The sequence below is a fragment of the Ceratotherium simum genome, chromosome 29 (genome assembly GCF_057802395.1).
Source record: "Ceratotherium simum simum isolate JZ-2026a chromosome 29, ASM5780239v1, whole genome shotgun sequence".
NCBI lineage: Eukaryota > Metazoa > Chordata > Mammalia > Perissodactyla > Rhinocerotidae > Ceratotherium > Ceratotherium simum.
Window position 1 is genome coordinate 781,946 of NC_141928.1, and position 25,309 is coordinate 807,254.

General features: G+C 61.9%; 4 protein-coding genes across 4 annotated transcripts; 1 reads left to right on the forward strand and 3 right to left on the reverse strand.

The window, feature by feature from the left end:
- Positions 1-884: 884 nt before the first annotated feature.
- Positions 885-10,958, reverse strand: NELFB (negative elongation factor complex member B). Its single transcript, XM_087418712.1, has 13 exons — positions 10,628-10,958; positions 10,263-10,426; positions 9,971-10,070; positions 9,336-9,566; positions 7,221-7,406; positions 6,390-6,502; positions 5,629-5,731; positions 5,288-5,383; positions 4,949-5,091; positions 4,746-4,852; positions 2,179-2,320; positions 1,943-2,051; positions 885-1,834 (listed from the first exon to the last, which is right to left on the reverse strand). Exons 1-13 carry the CDS (start codon positions 10,727-10,729, stop codon positions 1,688-1,690), a joined length of 1,743 nt encoding a protein of 580 aa, XP_087274838.1. The 5' UTR covers positions 10,730-10,958; the 3' UTR covers positions 885-1,687.
- A 2,425-nt stretch (positions 10,959-13,383) lies between these two features.
- On the reverse strand, positions 13,384-18,987 carry STPG3 (sperm-tail PG-rich repeat containing 3). Its single transcript, XM_004423694.3, has 6 exons — positions 15,150-18,987; positions 14,898-15,055; positions 14,652-14,786; positions 14,459-14,547; positions 14,039-14,339; positions 13,384-13,922 (listed from the first exon to the last, which is right to left on the reverse strand). Exons 1-6 carry the CDS (start codon positions 15,254-15,256, stop codon positions 13,789-13,791), a joined length of 924 nt encoding a protein of 307 aa, XP_004423751.1. The 5' UTR covers positions 15,257-18,987; the 3' UTR covers positions 13,384-13,788.
- Positions 17,567-20,981, forward strand: CIMIP2A (ciliary microtubule inner protein 2A). The gene is made up of 7 exons (XM_004423809.3): positions 17,567-17,648; positions 18,805-19,019; positions 19,107-19,369; positions 19,456-19,582; positions 19,891-19,985; positions 20,354-20,471; positions 20,893-20,981. The coding sequence occupies exons 1-7, from the start codon at positions 17,593-17,595 to the stop codon at positions 20,979-20,981; spliced, it is 963 nt and encodes a 320-aa protein (XP_004423866.3). The 5' UTR covers positions 17,567-17,592.
- Positions 20,974-23,475, reverse strand: TUBB4B (tubulin beta 4B class IVb). Its single transcript, XM_004423693.3, has 4 exons — positions 23,317-23,475; positions 22,894-23,002; positions 22,703-22,813; positions 20,974-22,191 (listed from the first exon to the last, which is right to left on the reverse strand). The coding sequence occupies exons 1-4, from the start codon at positions 23,371-23,373 to the stop codon at positions 21,131-21,133; spliced, it is 1,338 nt and encodes a 445-aa protein (XP_004423750.2). The 5' UTR covers positions 23,374-23,475; the 3' UTR covers positions 20,974-21,130.
- Positions 23,476-25,309: the final 1,834 nt, after the last annotated feature.

Here is a 25,309-nt window from a genome sequence, read left to right on the forward strand (position 1 = left end):
CCACCCCCTACACTATCCCTCCGTCCCTCCATGGGCTCCTCGTCGCCAACAGCTGCAGCCCCCCACCCCCACCCTGTTCTTGCAGCTCACGGCCTCCACCCCACGACCCCTCACCCACTGGGGCCTCCATCTCTGTCCATCTTGACCACGAGCCTCAGGTGGGTCACGAGGGGCCCGGTGGGCTCACACACTCCTCCCATAGCTGAGATCCTTCCCTGTCCTCTCTCCTTAGCCCTACTCCACCCCAGTCCTGCCTCCCACCCCAGGACCTTCCCTCTGCTTCCCGGAGAAGATGGAAGCAGCTGGAAGGGGACCCCCCCCAGTCTCTGCACCCACAGACCTGCCTCCCCCCTGAGAATGTCCCTGGTCTCGAGAAGACCCCCACCTGTGCCCTGGCCCCACCCCCACTGGCCCACTCAATGACAGCCCAGCTGTCCCCTCCCACTCCACTTTCCACTCACTGGGTCATTCATTCCATCAGGGCACAAACCTGTATTTCCTATGCCTTAAAAAGAGAGTGGGCTCCTCCTTACCCCCAATGCCCATGTCCCCACATCTTTGCTTTCCTGCTATGTCTCTGTGGGTGTCTCCAGTTCCTCTCACACTTGCAGGGCTGCACCTGTCAAGGTCACAGTGACCTCCACACAGCTGTCACCACGGGTGATGAGCAGTGAGGCCCACCCCGAGCTGACTGCAGTCAGACTCAGGACCCCGAGGAGCCTGGACAGAGCACGGCCACGCCCAGGCCTTACCTCCCATGGCTGCTGTTCACCGGCAGGACCGAGTGTCCAGACTATGTCCCACAGACAGAAATGCCCCTAAGGCCCCTGCCCACCCTGCACTGAACCATCCTCCGGGGTGCATGCAAACAGCTCATCCACCGATTTACCAAAATGCCTTTTATTTACATGAGTGAAAGCCTCACGTGTGCGACAGCTGTCCCTCACCTGACCAAGATGCTGCAGCTGGACAGGAGCACAGTGCTCCCAGGGTAAACTGAGGCAGCAGGGGCCTGGGCTTTCCTCAGCCATCCCTGCTACACAGGTGCTGGTGGCGAGGGGGACGGCCCTCTCTGCCTGCGGCTGGGTCAGCAGACCATCCACTGTCAAACCTCAGGGGCTCCTGGGAGGGAGCTGGGCTCCATCTGCAGACATCCTACAGGCTCTAGCCCATCAGTGCCAATGCGCTGGCCCAGCCCCTTTCCCCTCAGCCTCGGCCCCCTGCCCTCTCCCCTTGGAGAACAGGTGGCTTTTTCCTAATCCCAACTACTGCCCATCTGTCTCCCCCACAGCATGGAAACCCACAATGCAGGGCAGGAATGAGCAAGCTTTCCAGGGCAGGGGGGTGCAAGGGGCCAGGCTGGGCACTGCAGACCCGGAGCAAGGCCTGTGCTCCACGGAGCCAGCCGGGAGCCCTTGAGGGGCAGGGACATAGGTCCCATTTGCATGGACAGCACACACCTCCCAGGACACAGCAGGGCTGAGGCCAGAGGAGGGGTGCCCCACCCACAGGACGGTCGAGGGGGCTCGGCGTAGCCCAGCCCCAAGCCCATGAGCAGCCGGTCTGCCTCCAAGAGACTCAGGGCCCCAGCCTTGCAGGTCCAGGAAGCCTCTTCTGGCAGCCAGGGCCACTGACCACACCAGGGGCCCTGTCCACTGTCCACTCCCCAGGGGCCCCAGGTGAAGCCTCAGAGCCCAGCTGGGGCGGCCACAGTGGGAAGGGGCAGCTCCAGGGCCGGGGTCTCTGCAGTCTGGGCTGGACTGGGCTTCTGATGGTCCAGCTGCTCCAGCTTCTCGCCGAGCTGGGAGTAGAGCTCCTTCACCGCCTCTCCGCTCTGTGGGGAAAGCGCACGGTTTCAGGGCAAGCCCCAGGGCTCAGCAGAGCGTGTCCACACTCATGACGTGCAGACACGGAGGGGGCAGGGGTATGGCTGGGCACCCACCTGGCCCGTGGGCTCCAGCGCCTTCTGCAGGGCCTGCAGCTTGGACGGCGCCACCCGGTGGTGCAGGTGGACGAGGAGCCGCAGCACGTGCCGCTGCACGTTCTCCTTCCTGGAAGAGGCCACGGCCAGGCTGCAGGGGGCCCAAAGCTGCCCGCCCGCCCAGCTGTTCCACCGGCCCCAGCACCCCCCCAACCCCGGGACCCAGGCTTCAGGGACATGGACTGAAAGGTGGGCACCTCGGGGAGGCGGTGAGGAGGAAGCCATCAAAGAGGCTGCTGCAGAAGTCCTCCAGGGCAAACTCGTCGGCCAGCAGTGCCAGGTTCCCCGTGAGCAGGTGGAGGAAGATGTCACCAAACGCCAGGTCGCCAAAGGTCTCCACTGCAGGCAGAGCAGCGTCAGCGGCCGGGCCCACCACCCAAAGCCCTTGCCCAGGCCACCCTCTGTCCCTCAGACCTCGAATTGTGGGGAGACCACAAAGGAGCACGAGTTCTGAGGATGGGGTGCCGGGTTTTCCTGAGAGCCAGAACCTGGGCCTGGACAGGGAGGCAGACGGAGGTGCGGCCAGGGGCGGGGCGGGGGTCGGGGCCGGATGGCAGGGGGCAAACACCCAGATACGACGGCTGTGGCAGCTATTACAGAAACGCCGACAGGGAACTTTGTCACAACGGATCTGGCTGACGCCACCTGAGCCGACGAAGCTACTCAACGTGACTGTCACCAGGAGAGCCAGGCGCCACCAGCTGCACTGAGGTGCACTCCTGCCACACACCTGACTGAGTCTTGGTAGGCCTTGCGGCCAGCGGCCAGTTTACAGGACATGCAGCAGGCGCACGGTTACGACACCGGGGGACGCCACCAGCAAAGTCTTGACCAGGGAACACACGCCCTGGTTCCCCGTATTCCACTCATCCCTACAGACTGAGAGACCTGGGGGCGACGAGGAAACGCCAGAGTGAAGTGTGGCCCCTCCTCAAATCCCGACCTGAACAAACCGTCGGTACAAGATGTTACGTGATGATCAGGGAACAGGGCCACCACCGGGCCTGGACCCAGATGCAACCGTGGGCTGTGGGCACGGTGTCTAAGAGCGTCCTTTGTCAAGACACCCGCCCATCATGCAGAGCCGGCATGCTGGGAGTCTGGCCCTGCGGCCAGACCATGACCAGGGGAGGTGACCGTGGAGGTGGGCGATGGGCCCAGGCTTCACTCTGCTCTTCCCATTTCATCAAGATTCCCACAACAGAAAGTGAAAAAGTAAACAGAAGAGAATGTAAAAATCAACGCCGTTCTTACTAGAACCTACTGAGCACATAAAAGAACACGTGCATGCTTCCTGAACGGGACGAAAAGATCCCATCCCAGCCAGCCGGGCGGCTGCGCACGGCCGGAAAAGCGATGCTCCCACCGCAGGGAGGACACCCCATTTCTAGCCGACACAATTAGACGAGAGAAAGAAACAAGAGTACTGAAGTGAACAGAAAGGATGAGGCAAATCCCAGTTACTTATAACCGCGTTCCCAGAAGTCTCCAAAAACAGACAGAAGCTGCAGCCCCTGTGGCCGGCAGGACGGCCCTGAGAGACAACTACGTTCCAATCCGGGCGTCTGTGGACGTGCTACCTCGTGTGGCAAGGGGCCGCAAGATGGGAGATGACCCTTGATGACCCAGGTGGGCCCAACGTCATCACAGCGTCCTTATGGGATGGAGGCAGGAGGCGGGAGGGCCAGAGTCAGAAAGAGATGCGGACGGGCAAAGCTGGAAGAATGAACTGTGAGGATGAAAGAGGGGGCCGGGGGCCGAGGAGGCGGGCGGCTTCTAGAAGCTGGAGGAGACTAAGAAATGGACTCTTCCTGGAGTCTCCAGAAGGAGCTAGCCCTGCCCACACCTTGACTTTAGCCCCGGGAGATTCACTGCAGACTCCTGACCTCCAGAACAAGTTCGTGTTGTTGGGTTAAGTGGCAGCTGAGTATAAATTAACAGCCACAAATAGACATAACACACGCACCATCGTCAGACTCATCAATGACCTAGAAACACACTTAGCAAGGAACGTGCAAGATCTTGATGAAGAAACCTCAACACCCCAGACAAGACCTGAGCCAGAGGAGGCCCAGGCTGGTGTGCAGGGAAGGCCAGGTGCTCCTAGAGGCCCCTTCTCCCTGACTTGACCTGCAGCTCACTCGGTTTTTTTTGTGAGGAAGATCAGCCCTGAGCTAACATCTGCCAATCCTCCTCTTTTTGCTGAGAAAGACTGGCCCTGGGCTAACATCCGTGCCCATCTTCCTCCACTTTATATGGGATGCCGCCACAGCGTGGCTTGACAAGTCGTGCATCGGTGCACGCCCAAGATCCGAACCTGGGCCACCAGCAGTGGAGCGCGCGCCCTTAACCGCTAAGCCACCAGACCGGCCCTGCAGCTTACTCTTGAAGGGGTACGCTCAGACCCCTCCCTCTTCTTCCCGGCTTGCAGCAACCCACCCCCACATGCAGCTAGAGGATCCTGGGGGGCAGTGGCCTCTTCACTGCCTTGGAGGTGGGCTGTCTCAATCGTCTGGAGACTTGAGGGGCTCCACACCCCTTGCCAGTTAGGATAAAATTCAGGCGGCTCTCCTACCGCAGTGGAAAGGACTCTTTAACAAATGGTGACAAGAGTGGAGAGCATCCGTGAGAGGACAAAGCTGCGCTCCTCTCGATTTTGCACCCAATAACCTCCAGAAAACACACCTGAGAGTAAAGCAAGCTAGCCGTCGGGTGGGGCAGCGGGGTGGAGGGCAGGGACGGCACAGGCGCCACGCAGACTTACCGAGCCCCGGCAGCAGGCGGAGGAGCGCGTTCTTGTTCCTCTGCTTGGTGATGTGCAGTACGTAGTACAGCCCCACCTCACAGGCCATGCGCTGCTCCTGCAGGAACCTGCGCCCGCACACAGTCAGCCCGAGGAGCGCGTCCACGCAGCCTCCGAGGGCACCTGCGGCACGAGCCCCCCACCGCAGCCCCGCAAGCCCGTACTTGGTGAAACTCTCTGGCAGCGTGCTTGGGTACGTGACTGGGGCTTTCTCCTCGGCCGGGAGCTTCTGATCCACGTTGAAGGTGTGGTCGTCCACCACGAAGGACATGAGCGTGGGCAGGAACCTGGTGATGAGCTCTGCCTCCTGCGCAGGAGAGACCCGAGAGCTCGTCCTGCACTGTCCCCACCCTCAGCCACCTCCCGGGCTCCATCTTCCCTGGATGTCGGCTGGGGACCCGTCCCTCCTTCCCATCTCCTGAGACCCCACCTTCCCGATCTTCCTCAGCCCCACAGCCCCTCGTGGGACAGCGAGAGAAAGGACTGCGGCCGAGTCCCGTTACCATCTTGGGCTCCTTGAACACTTGGCTGTCGATCATGTCCCACGCCCCCTGGCCCAGCGCCAGCAGCCTGAGCAGCAGGAGGAGATCGGGGCTGTCCTGCAGGGAAACAGTTGTCAGCACGAGCTCACCTGAGCTTCACTCTCCCCTGACCTCGCTGTCGCCCAGCGGTGTCCTGGAGCTGCGACCAGGACCATCGGCTTCACTCACAAGGCTCCACACACCCTCCACCCGTGCGTGGGGAGCGGGTGCTCTCACTGGGGGCAGGTGTGGGCCTGGCCACCAGCGGTCCACACCCACAGGCCCACCCAGGAGGCAGCCTACAGCCAGCCAAGCGCACTCACCCTGGGCAGCGTCTCCTGGCCGACCAGCTCCTGGAGGTGCCTGACGGTGCTCAGCGACAGAGTGTTGATGGCAAAGGGGTCACACAGGATCATGGACAGATCCCTGCGAGGACGAGCCCATGTGGCATCAACATGGGAGGCTCCCAGCCCACCGAGGGGCGGCCACCGGCTGGGCTGCCTCAGCCACTGACCTGGGGAAATGGCCCCTCTACACAGAGCAAGCCCATCCCACTCTGCACTTCTTTCAAAGAAAATCTCAAGTTCATAACTCACCCTTAACTTACTCAAAAAACTGAAGAATTCATAAGTTTTTTAAAAAATTAAGGTCCCATTTTGGTTCTGAGAACCTGACCCAGACTCCATAAATTCAGCCAGAATCCCACAGTGACAATCACAGGGAGAAGGAGCCACGGAAGGGGGCGGGATGGAGCCCACTGAGAGAGGACGAGGCCGGGAACCAGGTCCCACCACCTCTGGGCACAGCAGGCCCCCAAGATGGGGCTGGCCACCCACCCCTCAGTTCACAGGCAGGGGCTGACTACTGACACCAGAGCCCCGGCCTGGGCGCCCCGCTCGCCCGAGACTACAACAGTCTCGTCCCCAGCAGCCAAGTTTCTCATCTGCAGGTGTGGGGTTCCGCGCAGTTCTCCTGATAACGGACTGGAATAAACACCCCACTCCCAAGTGGACACAGTGTCTCACCTGGACACCTGTGGACAGGACCCTGGGGGCTGGGGGTGCCCGCAAAGGCCGATTCTCACCCCAGGACTTGCTCCTGTCCCTTCTTCACTCCGTCAAGAAACCCCTGCAGCTCCCGGGCCCTCTTGCTGTCCACGAACCGCTCACGGATGCAGGCGTCCAGGCACCAGGTGAACTGCAGGGAGGAAGCCCGGTCAGGACAGGACACTAGCTCTCGCCTCTCCCTCAGGTGCAGCCGCTGCCCAAGCCTCGGGTAAATGTCAGGACCCATCACCCCACATGGCTGGGGCCTGGCTCGGTGCCAGGAACAGGACAGCACAAAGGTGTGCAGGCCCAAGGGCCCAGGTCCCCACGGATCAGGCAGTGCGTGGAGGAAGCAGTATTTGTGTTTTGTTCTAAAAAGGGCCTGCCTGGCGGCACCCCCTGTGGAAGTGGACACTGCAGTCTCAGAGAAGGACATCGCCTTGGGCTGCACAGCGTCTGTCCATGCCGCACATGAGGGCAGTGCAGGAAGCCCATTCCTGGAGCACAGACCTCGCCAATGAGCAGCCCCCGAAGGCTCTGGAGCAGGGGAGGGCCACAGGCCCCATGAAGACCAAAGGAGGCTGGAGGAAGGGTCCAGGAGTGGCCCTGGAGCCTGCCCCGGCTGGAATGAAGGAAGAGACACGGCGGGCGAGAGACGGAGATGCAGGGGAGCTGGCTCAGGGTCAGTTGCCCAGAGGACACCCCATCCCCTGGTCCAGTCGGCAGAGGGGCTGGCACCAGGAGGTGGCTAGGTGGCCAGATAGTCAGAGCCCAGGTACCAGGACCATCGCATCCAAGGGGAGGGAAGAGAGAAGCCAAGGAAGAGACCAGAGAGAAGAGGAGCAGGGGGGCCGGGCGGGGGCCACCACCTTGTGGCAGGGGTCCACGGAGCAGATGTCGCCGACATCCAGGTCGTGCAGGGACATGAGCAGCTCAGCCCGCAGCGTGCAGTAGTGCACGTTCCGGGTCCGCAGGAAGAGGGTCCGCAGGAACTGCAGCACCATGTCATACAGCTTCACGTTCTTCCCCACCATCTGCGTCAGCTTCTGCACCACCTGGTGGGTGAGAGCCCCCCAGCCACGGTGTCACCAAGCCCCAGTGACAGCACCACCTGACCCCTGCCCTTCATTCTTTCCGTGTGTTTGGTGCTAAACATCTCCTCTGTCACTAAATGCTGGCTCTGTGCCAGGTGGTGGCGTGTCTGGTTTTTAAGAAGGGAAAACCCACATCAGGCCCCATAGCTTCTCTGAAAGGCCATCAGCCTGTGACCCAGTCAGCTGGCGTGGAGACTCAGGCCCAGATGAGGACACACAGTGGCCACCGTCCTCAGAGCCCAGTCAAGGCCTCGCTGCCGTCCGCCTGGCTCCCCATCTCCTCCTGCAGCTTGAGGCTGAGGCCACCCCGCCCCACCTCTAGCACCTGCACTCGTCCCTGGACAGGGACCCCCACCTCCACACCCTGCCCACTTGAGTGGCTCCTGCTGCAGCCCACAGGAGAGCTTTACTCACTGGGCGTGAACAGGGGCTGAGCTTGGACTAACGGTGTGAAGGACATGCAGGGTGACCTGGGGGATGGACCCCACAGCAACCCAGGCACCAGGCTGGACAGAGTGAGTGGAGAGGCCAGCAGGGGTGGCAGCAGCAGTGACTGGCCTGACAGGCCCTGAGGGCCCCTGCCGAGGATTCTGCAGCAGGCCTCAGGGACCCCAATGAGCAGAGCACCCACGTACTGGGCACCTCTAACAGTGACAACAGCTAACATGTACCAACCCTGACCATGGCTTGAGCCCTGCATCACATGCAAACAAAAGGATAAAGCTGGGGACAGAACCACGGGCCTGTCAGCTGACCCACACCCCGAGACCACGAGGCGACACGTTAACCTGTCTCGACTTTCTCTCCTGGCAGCGGTGCATGCCACGCCCAGAGCAGGAAGGACCCAGGCTCTCACGGGGGACCCTGGCTTGGAGGGGAGCATGAAGGAGGAGCAGGAGCCCACAGGCAGCCCGCAGCCTGAGGCCAGGCTCCCCCAAGACGGGCGGGAAGGCAAAGAAGGCAGGGCCCAGACACACACTTTGTGGCCCGCTCGGGAAGCGATGCTGCCATCACCGGCCAAACATTTGGGAACAAACATTAGATTAGATCCTAAGTACACCAAACACGCGAAACCCCAGGGGAGAAACCTGAATGTGAAAGAACTCAACAGAACACCAAACGCCCCTCAGCCAGCGACTGTCCACAGCACGAACACCTCCCCGCCGGATGGAGCAGCCCCTCCTGGAGCCAGCTCAGGCAACCTCAGTGACACCCACCTCCCGGGAACAGCCAGGTCTGCACGGTGGCCTCTGGCTCTCCCGACCTCACCCTGCCCACGCGCGCCCTTGCTCTCGGCTCCAGCCACACAGGCCTCCCTGGTCCCCAGAAACCTCGGTCCAATGCCCCTCAAAGCCTCTGCTCACACACCCTCATGGCTTGGCTTCCTCACTCCCAGAGCCCCGGTCCGTCCCCGCCCTGCCTCGCCTCGCTCTGCAACCTTGTGCCTCAGCGACCCTTGTTCACTCCTCAAGCTCTCGGTGACCAATGCTTGCATAGCACCCACTGCCATTTCCTGCATAGCACCCACTGCCCACCCCCCTGCCCGACGGCAAGTGGCCCAGGCAGGCACCCTGACCTGCGGGGTCACTGAAGGGTCCGGGCACCTAGTTGGCAGGCAAGAAAACTTTGTCAGAGTGACAAACGAGTCAGACATAAAAACACAGGAAACTTCCCAGAGTTGAAAGAAGACTGGAAAGCTTAAGAAAAAAGCCTCGCCCAGTCCTTCAGTGCCAAGCTCATGAAACCAAAAAGAGCCACACCAAGCACAGCGCTGCAAACCACCCCCCCAGCAGCCACACGTACAAGCCTACCCTTCCAGGAGCAAACACACTCGCAGGGTGCGCAAGCGGCCGGCCAGGGCCCTGCACACAACCCTGCCTCCTGCCTCACCTCGCCCTGGCGCCTCGTCTTGGGGGAGGGACTGAAGAAGTTGTGCAGAACGGAGAGCTCCGTGCTGAAGAGCGCACTCTCCTTCTCCAGGATGTACTGCTTCAGCAGTGGGGAGACCTCGTCCCCGAAGAGCGCCTGGTTGTCCTGCCAGATCTGCCGCTTCACCTCCACAGCACAGGCCCGGTACAGCTCCTTGTCGGCCATCACCAGCTTCAGCTTCTTCTCAGGAACCTGCGTGACCCCACAGGCTGCCGGTGACCAATGCCCAAGCCCTGGGGTCTTCCTCAAGACAGGTCAAGAGGCCTCAGCCCCCCACGGGAAAGAACACCTCCAGCCCAGCCCTGACCAATGGGGACACTTGTGACTGGCCCCCCAGGCCCTGGTAGGTGCAGGCAGCCAGGCTGAACACAAACAGCTCTTTCCCAAAAAGATCCCCACACTCCAACTCACCTGCCACGCTTCAGTCTCTGCATGGCTCACAGGGGGAAGCTGGCACCGACAACGTGCCTCGTGCAGGCAGCTCAGGAAACCTCCCCAGAGCTACACGGACGCCTGGACCAAGTGCACACGCAGCGGCCCCCAAGCCAGGGCGCTGTGCAGAGAGAGCCGGGGGCACGCTGGCCCCACGCTGTTACCTTGGGCAAGTGCTTCATGACGCACATCACCACCGGCTGCAGGGACGGCATCTTCACCAAGGAAAAGCTCTTCTCCAGAAGATCTTCCAGTTTCTTGTACCTAGAAGACTCGCAAGACTAAGGAAACAGCACAGGATCGAGCAAGAAGCAGCTGCTGCCTGTCCCCAGACACACGAGGGCTGAGGAGCCGCGTCTCCAGGGGTGGACGCTCGGGGCAGACGCCCCCTGTTGAGCTGAGACGTCCACTCGAGGGGCCAGTAAGCGCGGCGAATCCGCTCGCCCGCCCACCTACCTCTCCTCCGCCTTCCCCTCCGAGGCGATGGCCGACACGCGCTCCAGCAGCTTGTCCCGCAGCTCGTCGAACACCGACTGGTGGAACTCGAGCCGCGGCGTCCCGTGCAGGTCCAGGAAGGGCAGGGCCGACTGCAGGGAGGGCAGCAGCACGCCGTTCTCGGTCTGCGGAGGCGAGGATCGGCGCGGGCCTCTGTCACTCGGGGGCGACCGCCGCAGCCGCGTCTGGCTGGGCGCTCGGGCGCCCCGAGGCCCCGGGGGCAGCTGCGCGACGCTGCCGGCAGCGGGGTGGCCGCCGAGGCCGGGGCCGCCCGACGAGCCGGACGGCGCCACCCGGACCGCCGCCGGGAGCAGAGGGCCGCCCACCTGGAACTGCTCGATGGCCTTGAGCGGCTCCGTGCAGTTGGTCAGCGTCTCCTTCAGGTCCTCGCCGTTGGCCACGCCCAGGTCCTGCAGCCCCGCGAACATGGCCGACGCCCCGGCCCCCGCCCGGCTCGGCGCCCCATCCCCGCCGCGCTCCCCCGGCGCCGCCGCAGGTCCCCCAGCAGCCCGCTCGCCCGGGCCTCGGGGGCCGCCCGCGCTCCGCTCCCCGGCGCCCTCCAGCTCGGCCGGTCCCGCCCACAGCGCGGCTGCCCTCGGACCGCGGCCGCCCGCTTCCGCCCCGCACAGCCGAGTCCGCACGCCGACAGGCCCCCCGGAAGCGCCGCCGCCGCCGCCGCCGCCGCCGCCGCCGCCGCCGCGCGGAGGTTCCTGGGAGCGGAACCGGGGCCGGCGCCAGACAGAGCGGCCGTGCGGAGGGCGGTGCCCGAAGGACATGAGAGCCGCCTGCGCGGCCCCGCCCATCCCTCCGGGCCCCGCCCCGTCTGCGCAGCCAGCCCCCGTCGGGCCCCGCCCCGTCCGCGCAGCCACGCCCATCCTCTCCTGGCCCCTCCCCTCCTGTGAGGCCCCGCCCCATCCGCGCGGCCACGCCCGCCCCGCCGCTCCTCCCGCATCTGGTCATCCTGCTGCTTCATCGCCCACGCTAAGCCTCTGGCTCCGCCCATCGCCGGTTTGCCGTCCAGCCCGCGTCCGCTGTCTCTGGCCTCGTCTTTCTCTCGAGGGCACAGAAGAACCGACGCTCCGGGTCGGCGGCGGGAGGGCGGGGTGCTGAGGGGCACCTGGGGGAGGGACCCCCGGGGAGGGGACATCGGAGGAGGGGGCGGGGCACGGGAGAGGGGGTACGGCCGGCAGGGTCGGCCTGTTTTATGAATTTCAGAACTGATATTTTATTTATTTATTTATTTATTTATTTATTTATTTATTTTTCTCCCAAAGCCCCAGTAGATAGTTGTATGTCATAGCTGCACATCCTTCTAGTTGCTGTATGTGGGATGCGGCCTCAGCATGGCCAGAGAAGCGGTGCGTCGGTGCGCGCCCGGGATCCGAACCCGGGCTGCCAGCATTGGAGCGCACGCACTTAACCGCTAAGCCACGGGGGCCGGCCCAGAACTGATATTTTAGCCGAGTGTATTCCATTTTTATAATCGTGAAAAATCCAGTTGCTGACCTCCCAGCAGCCTTTGACGTTGAGAAGATCTTTGCTTGAGGAAATGGGGCACTGCCGCCCTAGAAGCTCCCTGCACCTGTGTCCCACCAGGTGCATGACCCTGTCTCTCCCTGGGACTTGGCTTCCTCCTTGTCAAACGGGGACGAAGTTCACACCATAGGCTTGTCGCAAAGACTAAAATCTGTGCGTGCCTCCAATGGGGGGTGCCTAGCAGCAACCTGGGTGTGCAGTGGGAGCGTGACAACGAATGGCTGTCCTCTTGTTGCTGTGAGCATCTAACCCCTAGGCTAACCCAAGGAGGTTGGCCCTCAGGCTGAGTTTCAGCCTGACTCACTGCAAACATGAGCCCCAGGTTCCGTGGTGTCCCTTGTCCCTTGAGGTACAAGAAGCTCATACAGGACAGGTGGGCACTGCCTGCTCTAGACCCTCTGGAGGCCCCCCATTGCTAAGTGTGCAAGCCTTCCACCTCTCCTCCTCTCTGCGACCTCTCCACCCCTCCAGCTCACCTCCTTCCCTCCCACCAGCCCAGGGTCCTCCAAAGCGTGGCCATACCAGAGGTCATACCCTCTCCCTTTTGGCCTATGAAGTTTGCTCTGCTAGAAATTCTCTTCCTGCTGCTTGGCAAACTCTTGCTCATCCTTGAAAGCCCATTCCTCCACTGCCTCCTCCAGAAGACCTCAGCCCAGCTGGGGGGGATTGCTCCATCCTTCCTGCTGGTCCCACTCCTGGCTTTGAGCCCGAGGGGTTGCTGATGGTGCAGCTGTGAGCAGGGGTCCTGGTCTCCCCACCCTGGGCCAAGCTCCCAAGGCCAGGACACTCACAGCTCTGTCTCTACTGCCCACTGGCCAAGCTGGTCAGCCCAGGGCCTAGTAACGACCATCTGCAGTCTGACTGCTCCGATTCTGCAGGGGCAGTGGGGCTCAGCCCCCAGCAGATTCAGCCCTAGAGGCGGTCACAGGTGCATGGCACTGATTCCCTGGGCCTCGGCCTCCCTTCAGAAGAGGAAGCTGATGCCATGGGGTGAGCTCTGGCAGAGGAGACGGGGCAGGGGGGCGGCGCTGGCCAGACCTGGGAGGCACAGGGAGGACCACTGGAGGGACTGGTGCAGTGACAGGAGCCACTACCAGCTGAGCTGAGGCCCCTCAAGGAGGCAGTCTTGGTGCCGACCCCAGAGTAGGAGGGCAGGCTGATGGTGAGAAGGGGTCCAATGGCCAGGCAACTGCCATGGGCAGGGGCAGGCCCCCAACAGGTGAAGGCCAAGGGAGTCTATTAGGTGTGGCCTGGCCTTAACGGTCCTGGGCGAGTCAAAGGGTCTTTGGGCAGGGGCTGGGGAAGCAGGCCAGGCCTGGACAAGCTGGTCCTCTGGGTGCTTCCTGGTGGCTGGGCACGCTGCCCTCATCTCAAGATGACAGCTCAGGGAGTCTGGCCCACACCTCCACCCCAACAGTCAGTCCCTCTGCTCAGCAAGCAACCTGACCCTTGGGTAGACTGGCTGCTGGACTGGTCCCCTGGGTGGCACGGCTAGGTGGGGGTGTCCTGCAGTGCCCACTGGGCCCCTTCCCATCCTGTCCTGGGCCAGGAAGTCCCCGGCTGCCACCCCACCCACCCTAAAGAAGAGAGCACTGAAGGGGAATCGAAGGGAAACCCCTGGCCAGGGCAGGCCAGAGATGACAGGTCAGCAGCAGGCCACACCTGCAGGACAGCTCATGGGTGGGGGACGGCAGCCAAGCACATGACAGAGTTTGGAAGAACCAACAGCATCTCTGTATAGCAAGGGGTGGGCAGATGGGGGCTTCGGACTGGGCTGTCCTCATCCACAGCTCACAGAAGGGTTGGCCAGCCAGCATGGTGGATCGGGGTGCCCAGAGGGTGAGAAGGCCAGGCTGAGGGGTGCTGAGTTTCAGAGAGAGGCCTGGAAAGGCCCCTGGGGAAGCCAGGGTTCCATGCGATAACCGGGTGGGCCAGCTGTGCCCAGCAGGCTCTAGAGTGTGCAGAAGGGGCCAGTGTCATGGCGCTTGGGTCTCCGCACGCCCTGGATGACCACTCTGGGCGCTGAGGGGAAGCGCGAGTTATAGCAATCCTCCACGTAGTAGGTGGCTGGGCCGGGGGTGCAGGCTGGGGAGAGAGAAGGTGGGTGCCCCATGCAGGTTACAGCGTGCCCAGCTGCCCAGCTCCCACCTCCCCCCAGTCCCCCCGCCACCCCCGGCCTCCCTTCTCCAAGGCCTTCTTACAGGAGCTGATCCAGGAGGCAAACGCAGGCGAGTGGCTCATGGTGCAGGTGGGCGGGCGCGGGCTCTGCAGATGGCGCCCAGGGAGGATATCATAGGTGTTGGGGCTGGGGCGCTTCTCACCCCGCAGGGCCTTCAGAGGGGCCTGAAGCAGGGGCTGGGCACGGTGACCTGCACCCCCAGCCCGCGGCAGCCCCGGCTGGACACAGGCCTCAGGTATCTTGGAAGTGTGGCGGTGGCCCCCGAAACTGAAGGCCGCGAAGGCGGACCGGCTGAGCGGCTGGTAGTGGGCAGGTGATGGCCACTGCAGGGGGAGGAGGCTGCTGCAGGGCCCTGCCCCCCCCACCCCCCTCTCCCCCACAGGCCCCCTCCCCATCCCACCCCTCCCCCGCTCCCGCAGGACCTGCCAGGCGAGCCCCCTACCTTTTGCTCTCTCTTAAAGTCGGCTTTCTGGGTGAAGGGGCTTTCACTCTGGAACCACAGGGTCTGCCACGCCCTACGGCCACCACCCTCTGCAGTGGGGGGCAATGTCATTGGGGAGGGAAGGCTGGTGGCCAAGCCCCACTCCCAGGACAAGGGGGCGGGCAGTGGGGAGGGCGCAGGGAGGGGCACGCACCGAGGGTGGGGTGCTTGCGGCCAATGCTGAAGTGGGGATGTGGGGAGGATTCTCGCACTGAAGCATCTGGTACCTGGTACTTGGTGGGGCCGGGGACGTCCAGGTCGGTCATGATGGGCGGGCGTCGCTCCAGCACTGGCAGGAAGCAAGCTCTGGGCCTGGGTCTTTCCAGCAGGCCCCTCCCTCACCCCTGCCCCACCTCCCTAGACCAGACTGGGGTGAGGGGTAGTGGGGCCCCTCACTCACACAGCTCCTGCAGGTTCTGGGTCCAGGTAGGTGGGGGCTCCTGGAGGGGCTCCATTTGCATCCTGAGGCCAGCTGGGAATTCCTGCGCCCCTGGGGGCCATGTCTCATCCCAGGTGGCCCCTGGCTCTGGGCCCAACAATAGCACAGTGGCCTTGGGTCTGCAAGGGAGATGGACAGGCACAGTCCACCCAGCCCAATGGCCACCCCATCTGGGCTATCCCCCACAGCCTGCCCACCACCCTCAGAAGTTACTGGGTGGGCACAAGCAGCTTCTGCCTCAGGGGGCCACGGGTCCAGTGTTTGCCTCCATTGATGTAAAAGTTTGCCAGGAATTTCACGGCCTTCTGGTCAAAATTCATTGTCGGGATCCCTAGTTCCCTTCCCTGGGGACACCACAGGGCTCTGTGACCTCACTGACTGGTTATGGGCCCCCCCTGTTGCCAGGGACTGCCTGGTGAAGGAGCATTGTCCAGCACTGGAGGGGCTGCTGCAGTTGGACCCCAGAGGGCCCCCTCCCCTGACCTGCCGGGTGGGTCACCCTGGGGTCAGCCTTGGCCAGGAGGCCCCTTAACCTGTCCCAATGATTCCTGGCTTGGCCTCTTTTCCTCTCTTCCCCTCTTCCTTGTCCCAATCCTTCCCTTCTGCTGGACTTTGGGGTACCCTAGAGGGCTAGCAGGGCCTAGCAGGGCTTCTGAGAGGGCTGAGGTCCCGGCAGAAGGTGGAGAGGCGAACAGGTGCTATGGGATGTCCAGCTGTGCAAGGCCAGCTGGAAGGACACATGGGGGTAGGGTGGAGGGTTCCCGGGAAGAGCAAAGCAATGGTGAATGGGTCTGGACCATGACCCCAGAGGCAGGCCTGGCCCTGGAGCCACCTGGTGGCCCAGGCAGGGCTGAGGCATGGGGGCCTGTCTTCTGCTTAGGGGCACAGAGGTCAGAAGGTGTCACAGACAGACTGGGCTGTCCAGGTGAAATGCAAAGGAAGAATGAGCCTGAGTGGGGGAGAGCCTGTCTGGGCACCAGTGCCCTTGCAGGGCTCTCCAGAGCTGACCAGCCTGCAGCCCCAGCCCTGGCCTTGGCCTGATCCACCCAGGCAGGGCCTGGTGAAGAACATCTCATCCTCCGGGCCTTCCCCTGCCTGACAGAGTCCATCCTCTCAGCATCCCTTCCATCCAGCACTGACCTTGCGAGGTGCTCCAGATGGATGTCCGGGTGGACGGATGGACAGAGAGTTGCTTGAGGAAACACGTTTTATTAGAGCGAGGGGCTCACAGCCTGTGCTCCAGGGCCCTTCCCACACTGCTGTCTTCTCTGAGGGCACAGCTGACAGCGGCCTCAGAGGTGGCTTTGTTTACAAGGCCCTTGTGTCGGACATTTGGGTTAGCTCTGATTTCTCCTTGGACAAATGCTGCACGTGTTGTATTTGTGTCTCAGCTAAATGTCGCTCATTTCCTCAGGATAGGTTCCTACAAGTGGAGGCAGTGGATCAAGGTATGTAAGGTCTTGTGTGAATTTGATCTGTACTCACAACTTGCTTTCCTGACGGCGTCTCTTTTTTTTATTTTTTATTTTTGTTTTAATTTTTTTAATAATTTTAGTTATTTATTTTTTCCCCCCAAAGCCCCAGTAGATAGTTGTATATCATAGCTGCACATCCTTCTAGTTGCTGTATGTGGGACACGGCCTCAGCATGGCTGGAGAAGCAGTGCATGGGTGCGCACCCAGGATCCAAACCCGGGCCGCCAGCAGTGGAGCGCACGCACTTAACTGCTAAGTCACGGGGCTGGCCCTGACGGCGTCTCTTAAACAAGAGCAGACCTAACGTGTGTGACCCTGCCAGCCACGAGCGCCAGAAAACACTTGACCAGCATTTCGTCAGCACTTATCTGATCGTGGTTCAGCCTTCTGTCCATGTGTTTATTGACTCTGGGTTTTTAAGATGTTCACAGCATGTATACGTTTTTCTACTGGGTGTATATTTTTGGTCTGTACTTTTTTTATACTGATATCATATCTACTCATAACACTTGTTGCAAACTTTTTTCCCCATTTGTAGTCTGCCTTTTAGTATTGTTTACACTGTTTTCTGACATGAACTTGCTAATTTTTTCCTTTATGATGTTTTCCTTCATTTTTATGGTTAGAAAGTCTTTCCTTTACAAAAATAAATAAATAAAAATCATGATTTGTTTAAAGTGGAAGATAGTGCCCAGCTCCAGGGGAAGGACCCTTCAGCACAGTCTGGCAGCTCTTGGGCTCAGGAGCCTCCCTCTGAGGCTTAGGATGATGCCTCTGAAGCTTCCAGGCCTCTCGTCTGAGGAGGGGGCTTGGGGCAGGAGCTCTTTTAGCCTCACCCAGGGGGGGCTGCTTTTCAGTGGGCAGTTGTTGGCCTCCTGGGGGCAGCAGAAGTCCAGGCCCAAACCTGCCCCTACTTCTTGGCAGAGTCAACTCGGCTGCCATGATAGTCCTGATTCTCTGAGCTCTGAGGTCTTCATCATGACACCTCTCCAGCCTGTTGCCTGTCTGAGCCTCGACGTTCCACCTGTAAAATGGGTGCACTCAGGGTTACAGGGCCTGGCCCAGGTGCTGCCCAACAATGCTGCCTCTTCACAATGGTTGCCAGGCAACAGGGCCTCTGCTCAGGGAAGGGAGCCAGAGGTGCAGAAAGGGCTGGAGCCAGCAAGGTGGAGTTGAGGAAGATGACAGCTGCTCAGAAATACAACCTCTTCACGCCAGAACCTCACTATGTCCCTGGGTAAGCGTCGGAGCCCTGGAGGGAGGCTGGGGTCGGTAGAGGATGGGGGAGCAAGGTGGGGCCTAAGGGCTCAGGCCAGCTGCAAGGGGAGCTCCAGAGCTGGTGGCCAGGGAATGGGGATGAGGCCCAAGAGCTGGAGTGGTTAGGGCTGCCGAGGGCCCGGGCCTACCCTCCCTCTGGCCGTCGCATGTCTGTCGAGAGCAGAAAACGGCGACAGCCCAACAGCTGGTGGAGGCTGGCTAAGTCAACACGGGATGCCCACTCCATAGAGTGCTCCACGCTTTAGACAGAGGAGCATGCAGAGTAAACTGATGGGCAGGGACGCCAGGCTGCCTCACTAGGTGCCTCCCCCATGTAAAAAATAAACACGAGCGCTCTGCGGAATGTGTGTGCACACCTACACAAACACGCAGATCCAGGGGAGAGAGGGAAGAGGCTGCAAAGGAGCCAGACCTGCCTTTTCACAGTGGTTCTGGGGGAAAGGGTGGGACAGGAGATACTGAAGAGGGCTCGGACCCTTCAGTCTCAGCTTTGCTCAGCTCTTAAACTAGCAAACCTGCATTTACTTTGTTAAAAGAAAACAATTCACGCTCGTTGGGGGAATCACACAGGCCCCCCAGCAGCACTGAACCACCCACCACACGCCTCGTGGCCTGCTGCTGTGATGTCCACACCACTTCCCACGTGGCTCAACCATCACCTCCTGCCGGCAGCCCTCCTGCCCAGCTCCCAAATCCTGGTTCCATACAGTTGGCTACCGGCTGCCTGGGTGGTGAAAGTCTGGACCAGATCCCCACCACACCTTCCCAGTGGGACCAACTTGTATGTGATGGGCTTCCCTGTGCCTTGGTCCGGCCTAGACCGTCACCACCCTTGTGAATGCTTCCAGGGGGCAGGGTTCCTCGTGCCCTCCTCTCTAAGCCCCTTGTTGTTGGAGGACAGCTGGGCAAAGGGTGGTGATGACAAGGGAGCCCACCGCCTGTGGGCCAGGCTTGTTCAGGGCCTGGTGTGTGCTGCCCATTCAAGCCTCAAGAGCCCCACTCTGCAGGTAGATTCAGGTACCTTTCCTGTGGCCGGCAGGCTGGACCCACACCCCACTTGCAGGGGCCCTTCCCTACCTCACTGGCCCTGCCTGCTCCTCCTCTTTCTTCTGCAGCTATGCTGGCTTCTATCCACAGCTGCGCTACCAGGTGGGGAACACCTATGGGCGCACCACAGCGCAGCTGCTCACAGACCCCAGTGTGCGCAAGAGCCCCTGCTCCGTGCTGTCCCCCATCTCCAAGCCCAAGTTCACTGAGGACTTCAGCAAGTCCAAGCCACCTTTGATCCCCTGCCGTGACCTGACTGAGCCCTACATCCCCCACTATACTGGTGAGCCACCCGCCCACCAGCCCCGCCCCTTCCAGACCCACCCTGATTCCCACTGTCCCTCACAGCCATCGTGTCCTGTCTGTACAGGTCTGAAGCCTTACAAGAACTTTGAGATCCCGGGTCGGTTCCCACCCCAGGAGGTGGACGCCCAGGTGCCGCGTGAGGTAGAGAAGGTATCCAGGCAGGTTCTGCTGCCTGCGGGCTTTGTGTCCTATCCATGCCACCCCCCGTACCCACCAGGCAGGAAGGGGGACTCCAGGGACTTGGGACACCCGGGCTTGCGGCCGGCCTGCGGGGAAGAGGGCTGGAAGAGCACCACCCCTGTCCACGGAGCCCCTAGGTTGGACCAGGTAACTGGAGGATGCACTGGGACTAAGCCTCACGCCAGCCAGACCCAGGTGGGGGCTGGGCGGTGACTTGCCCCTCCCCATCCCAGCTGTACCACTACAGGAGGGATGAGTGCCCAGCCCCAGTCCGCCAGCAGGAGATGCTAGATGTGGGCAGGTTCCACAGGCTGCCCCAGCTGGACCACCCCAACCTGATCCAACGCAAGGCCATCTCAGGTGGGCGCCTAGGGCCTGGGCGGGAGAGGGACACCCTCTCCAAGGTTCTAGTGGCCTAGGCAGGATGAACAGTGAGAGCAAGTGAGGAGGGCTGCCCATGGGCCCTTCCTGCCTTCCTGGAGCCCAGCTTCTCCCAAGGCTGGAAGCTCCTACCCACCCATTTCCATCTGAGCCCAGCAGGCAGTCACTAATGTTTAGAAAAGCAAAGGAACCCAGACAGACCCCCCAACACACCTGGGAGCAGGGGGGTATGCCCAAGGCAAGGCGGAGGGGACCTGGAGCAGGACCCTGACCTCTTCCTCCCCCAGGCTATGCTGGCTTTGTCCCTCGGTTTGCCTGGGTGTTGGGGATGAGTTACCGCGATGGGGTCACACAGGCTATGGACGAGTTCGATAAGAATCAGGTACAAAGACCCCATCCCCGGGCCTGCTCCGGAGTGCCCAACTTGGCCTGCAGGGTGGTCTGCACACCTCCGAGAGGGCAGAAGCAGGGACAGGGCTCAGCCAACTTCCCTGTCGGGGGCTGTGAAGGCCAGGCTTCCTCAGAGGCCTGGGGAGGGGGCTCTGCCTGGCCCAAGGAGGCTGCTCCCCCAGTTACCCTTCTGTCCAGGTCTTGGCTCCATACTTTGGAGTGACATGGGGAGGGGAGAAGACAGAAGAGCCCCCTGGAACATTAGCCACTTCCCAGGAGAATGCCAGCCCCACCGCCACCAAGCCCACTGATTACCACATGGGGGAGGCAGCACAGTTAAGCACCTGCCTCTTTACCCAGTTCCTGTTCAGAAATCCCATCTGTGCCCTGGGTGAGCGGCTGCCCCGGACACACTGGCCCAGCAACACCATCTACAGCAGCCGAGGCCTGATACCTTTCTATATGGGCTTCGTACCATGTGAGTACACAGTGGGGTCCCTGCTCACCTCGTTCAGACGCGGTCACAGTGACCAGGCCGCTGTGGGGAGGAGGGGCAGCTGAGGCCCCTTACCAGTGCTGCACCACTGGCACAGGGCCAGGTGTGTGACCACATTATCCCCAGGGGCTCTTGTGGTAGGACTGCCCACCCTCCACCATTCCCAGCTGTGGACGGGCCTCACTGACCCTCTCCTACTACAAGTTGCAGACACAGAGGCCAGCTGTCTCCAGACCATGCTGGCTCTCTGGAGGTTCAGTGGGCAGGAAGCAGGTGCTCAGGGCAGCCCCAAGCTCCTCAGAGGCGTGCATGTTCACAGCCCGTGACCCCCCCAGTGGCCACCTGCAGGCTCACCCTGGGCGCGTGGCAAGCCCAGAGCCCAGTGGCAGCACTGCCCTTGCAGCCATGCAGGACAACTTTGCCCTGACCTTTGGAAACGGTACGCGTAAAGCCTATCAGAAGGAACTGGAGAGGCGAAAGCAGACACTATGAAAACGCTTTAATGGTGGTGTCTGTACAGCACACGACATCAAGACAGGAAGGAAAGTAAGTGGACACACAAGACGTGGCTATCAGGAAACAGGTTGTGAGCGAATAAAGAGTTCACAAGGCTTCTGCGCTCTACTGGGTACCAGACAGCTCTAGGCCACCTCCTCCTCCGCCTCCTCCTCAAACTCGCCCTCCTCCTCGGCCGTGGCGTCCTGGTACTGCTGGTACTCAGACACCAGGTCGTTCATGTTGCTCTCGGCCTCGGTGAACTCCATCTCGTCCATACCCTCGCCCGTGTACCAGTGCAGGAAGGCCTTGCGCCGGAACATGGCCGTGAACTGTTCCGAGATGCGCTTGAACAGCTCCTGGATGGCCGTGCTGTTGCCAATGAAGGTGGCGGACATTTTTAGGCCCCGGGGTGGGATGTCGCAGACAGCTGTTTTCACGTTGTTGGGGATCCACTCAACAAAATAGCTGCTGTTCTTGTTTTGCACGTTAAGCATCTGCTCATCCACCTCCTTCATGGACATGCGACCCCTGAACACGGCGGCCACGGTCAGGTAGCGGCCGTGGCGGGGGTCGCAGGCAGCCATCATGTTCTTGGCATCAAACATCTGCTGGGTGAGCTCGGGCACCGTCAGGGCCCGGTACTGCTGGCTCCCCCGGCTGGTCAGGGGGGCAAAACCAGGCATGAAGAAGTGCAGGCGGGGGAAGGGGACCATGTTGACAGCCAGCTTGCGCAGGTCAGCATTGAGCTGACCAGGGAAGCGCAGGCAGGTGGTGACCCCACTCATGGTGGCCGACACCAGGTGATTCAGGTCACCGTATGTGGGGGTGGTCAGCTTTAGGGTTCTGAAGCAGATGTCATAGAGGGCTTCGTTATCAATGCAATAGGTCTCGTCTGTGTTTTCTACGAGCTGGTGGACGGAGAGGGTGGCGTTGTAGGGCTCCACCACAGTGTCCGACACCTTGGGCGACGGCACCACACTAAACGTGTTCATGATCCTGTCTGGGTACTCCTCTCGGATCTTACTGATCAGGAGGGTACCCATCCCAGACCCAGTCCCCCCACCCAGGGAGTGGGTCAGCTGGAAGCCCTGCAGGCAGTCACAGCTCTCAGCCTCCTTCCTCACGACATCCAGCACCGAGTCGACCAGCTCTGCGCCTTCTGTGTAGTGTCCCTTGGCCCAGTTGTTCCCGGCACCACTCTGACCTGCAACAGAGGGCAGGCGTGTGGTCACCAATGCCAAAATAGCCAATTAACCTCGAGTGAGATGATACACAGAACTCATCCTGCAGGTAGAGCAGAAGGACCCCCAAACTGATACAGCAGCAGCCAGCCTCACTAAAATTTAACAGTCGCCCCGAGATGGCTTAACAATAAGCTAGCCCCTCCCATGGGCAGCTCCTGCCAATTCCCAAGGACAGATGAGCTGTCAGAGCTGCCACCACCCCTAGCTCAGCCATCACTGCAGGGAGATTACATCTGCCGGCTCCTTCCCTGCGGGCGGACAGCTGGGCCTTCCTCCCAAAGCCGCTTTACCAGAGGAGACTGAGTGACTCGAGGGGGGAGGAGAGTGTCCAGGGGCCCTAGCTGCTGCTCAGGGGACAGGGGGGATCAGAATCTCGACTCTGCGGTTCTGACGGTGGTGACCTTGGACACCTCTTGACCTTTGAGCCATCCTCGCTAACAGGCCGCCGCCCAGCCCTCATCCGCGGCTCACCGAAGACGAAGTTGTCCGGCCTGAAGATCTGCCCGAAGGGCCCGGAGCGCACCGAGTCCATGGTGCCCGGTTCCAGGTCCACGAGCACAGCGCGGGGCACGTACTTGCCACCTGGAGGGCGGGGCGGAGGGCGTCAGCAAGGGAAAGGCCGCGGGCGGCAGGAGTGGTGAGGAAAGGGCGCGGGGTCTCACCGGTGGCCTCGTTGTAGTACACGTTGATCCGCTCCAGCTGCAGATCGCTGTCCCCGTGGTAGGTGCCAGTAGGGTCGATGCCATGCTCGTCGCTGATCACCTCCCAGAACTGCGATATGCGAGCGGCCGGGCCGGGGCTGAGTCACGCCGGCGGTGTCCGGACCCGGCCCCACCCCGGACGGGCGCGGCCCGGCCCTCCCCCGCCGCAGGGTCCGTCCCCGGAAGCCCGTGCCGCCGCCCCGGCCTCGACCCCCGCCTTGCCCCGGTCCCCACCCCGGCCCCGACTCCCATCGCCGCCCCGGCCCCGACCCCGCGCGGGGCCGCAATGCAGGGGCGCCACCCGCCAGCCCGCTGCCGCCATCTTTCCCGTCGGCCCGCCCCGCCCGGCAAACCCGCGCCGGCCCCCGGCGCCCCGCCGCCCACCTTGGCGCCGATCTGGTTGCCGCACTGGCCTGCCTGCAGGTGCACGATCTCCCTCATGGCGGCGGCGGCGGCGCAGGCGGAAGGACGGACACAGGACACAAGGACCGGGCGCGCAGAGTGCTACAACCGCCGCTCGGCCAGCGCTTATATGCCCGCCGCGACCGCCTCCGCCGGCCTCGTATTGGCCCGCCAGAACGAGGCTGGCAAGCGGCCTCTTTTGATTGGCTATAGCGTCGTCAATCGAGCCGCCTAACGCCCGCCTTCCCAACGCCGTTCGCCCTTTATTGGTCTGCCGCGGTCTCTGCTCTCCCTATCAAAATTCCCCTCCTCGCGCTGCGGTGGTCTGTCCATTGGATGTTTCAAATGATTGATTTGTCCTCTCATTGGCTGGCTCCGGAAAGCACGCCGACAGGCTGGCGCGATTGGCTGCGTGGGGCTAGCGTCCTGGTAACCGCCGCAGTGCCGCGGGGGCGGGCGCGGGGTCGGCAGCGGGGGCGGGCGGGCGCAGTCCGGGGCCGGAGCCTAGGGAGCGCCAGGCGTGCCCGCAGCCCGCGGTGGGCCGGCGATGCCCGGGGACCCCTCCCACCCCGTGCGGCTCTCGAGGGCGGCCGCCGCGGAACGAGCGCGCGCGTGGTCTGGCCTCGCCGCCCGCGGGGTCTCGGAGCCCGCAGAGATAGACAGGGCTCTGGGCCCGGGGGGGGGATGGGGCCGTGGCCGCCTGCGTCCCCCCGGTCCCCGCGCCGCTCCCGGCGCGGTCAGGTGAGGGAGCACGTGGCGCGGCGCCCCGGCCCGGCGCGGAGGGCGGGGCGGGCGAGGAGGGAGGGGGCCTGCCCGCGGACACGCTTGTTGTGGAGACGCGCTGGCCCCGTGCCCGTCGCCGTGGTGCCTCGGCCCCGGGGGCGCACAGAGCTGCGTGGAGACGCGGGCGGGCCCCGACCTCCGGGCTCACCGGCCCTGTTACCCCAACCGCGAATCTACGTGCCTGAGCTGACAAATGCTTCTTTTTCCTGATTTTTGTTTGCGGGGAAAAAAACTAATGCAGGAAAACAGTGAAATTACATGTGTTCACACCTTTAGTCAATCGCCTTAAAAACAGTACACTTGTGCTATATTTTCGTAACATTTTTAAAAAGAATAATTGCATTCTTGCGTCTGCCCAGACGGTCTCCCTTGCCGCAACCACTGTGGCCTCTCCAGATTCTGGTTTTCTCGGTGAACTTCTTGCCCACCTTTGCCGCCACCCCGAGGGTGTTGGGGGCGATACCTGGTTGTTTATTTCTCTCTCTGTAGAAGGAATGTGCGCGCTCCCTTGTGCACCACGTAATAGCCAGTGCCAAGGCACTATGGCGTACTGCTGTGTTACAGCACATCATGGTATACACAACTGAAACTGTTAGTCTGGGTGAAATTGTTGGGACAGCGGCGGGCTGGCATAGAAACTAGCCTTCCCATCCCCTGGAGAGGGGTCTGCAGTTGCGCTTCTCGGATTGCAGTCCTGGCCTGGAGAGTGAGTCAGCATGGCAAAGTGCCATCCGTCCTGACAGGGCCTAGGAGACCAGCCCCCTCCCCACAGTCTGGTCCAAGGAGGCAGACCTCGCTTGTGTTGACCACAGGCCACGCAGGTAGGGTGCACAGAGTCACTGCCTGCGTCCTGGGTCCGCGCAGTGTCCTGGAAAGTCGCTTAGCTGCCCAAGCAGCAGCTGGCAAGGCTGAGGCACTGCAGCAGGAGGCTGTTGCCGCCTCCTAGCATTGAGTTGTCACAAACCCACAAGTTAGGGAGAAAGCAGCTCTGATTTTTCCCCAGTGAGCCAGTGAGCGGTGCAAAGCTCTGCTGGGGTTCTTGGAGGTTTGTCAAAGTCCCCCTTCACGCCCCCACCTCCAGCCATGTGGCCTGAGACCCCCACTGGAAAAGGCCCCTGCTTCCTGTGAGTGCCCACAGGGTTGGGAGTTCAGTGTGGCACCTCAACTTTACAGGTAACAAAATAGAGGTGGT

Bases quoted from the DNA above. Each gene is read 5' to 3' on its own strand.
- CIMIP2A (XM_004423809.3), top strand. From the start codon at position 17,593: ATGACAGCTGCTCAGAAATACAACCTCTTCACGCCAGAACCTCACTAT. The intron at 19,020-19,106 runs GTGAGCCACCCG...CTGTCTGTACAG, and splicing joins CTACATCCCCCACTATACTG to GTCTGAAGCCTTACAAGAAC. The intron at 19,583-19,890 runs GTGGGCGCCTAG...TTCCTCCCCCAG, and splicing joins CCAACGCAAGGCCATCTCAG to GCTATGCTGGCTTTGTCCCT.
- NELFB (XM_087418712.1), bottom strand. From the start codon at position 10,729: ATGTTCGCGGGGCTGCAGGACCTGGGCGTGGCCAACGGCGAGGACCTG. The intron at 10,071-10,262 runs GTAGGTGGGCGG...CGAGTCTTCTAG, and splicing joins GAGGGGAAGGCGGAGGAGAG to GTACAAGAAACTGGAAGATC. The intron at 5,732-6,389 runs GTGAGAATCGGC...TCGTCCTCGCAG, and splicing joins GGACAGGAGCAAGTCCTGGG to GGATCTGTCCATGATCCTGT.
- TUBB4B (XM_004423693.3), bottom strand. From the start codon at position 23,373: ATGAGGGAGATCGTGCACCTGCAGGCAGGCCAGTGCGGCAACCAGATC. The intron at 22,814-22,893 runs GTGAGACCCCGC...CCCGCCCTCCAG, and splicing joins GTACTACAACGAGGCCACCG to GTGGCAAGTACGTGCCCCGC. The intron at 22,192-22,702 runs GTGAGCCGCGGA...CCTCTGTTGCAG, and splicing joins GCCGGACAACTTCGTCTTCG to GTCAGAGTGGTGCCGGGAAC.
- STPG3 (XM_004423694.3), bottom strand. From the start codon at position 15,256: ATGAATTTTGACCAGAAGGCCGTGAAATTCCTGGCAAACTTTTACATC. The intron at 14,548-14,651 runs GTGCGTGCCCCT...CCCCCACTGCAG, and splicing joins CCGCAAGCACCCCACCCTCG to AGGGTGGTGGCCGTAGGGCG. The intron at 14,340-14,458 runs GTAGGGGGCTCG...CTCCCCCTGCAG, and splicing joins ACTTTAAGAGAGAGCAAAAG to TGGCCATCACCTGCCCACTA.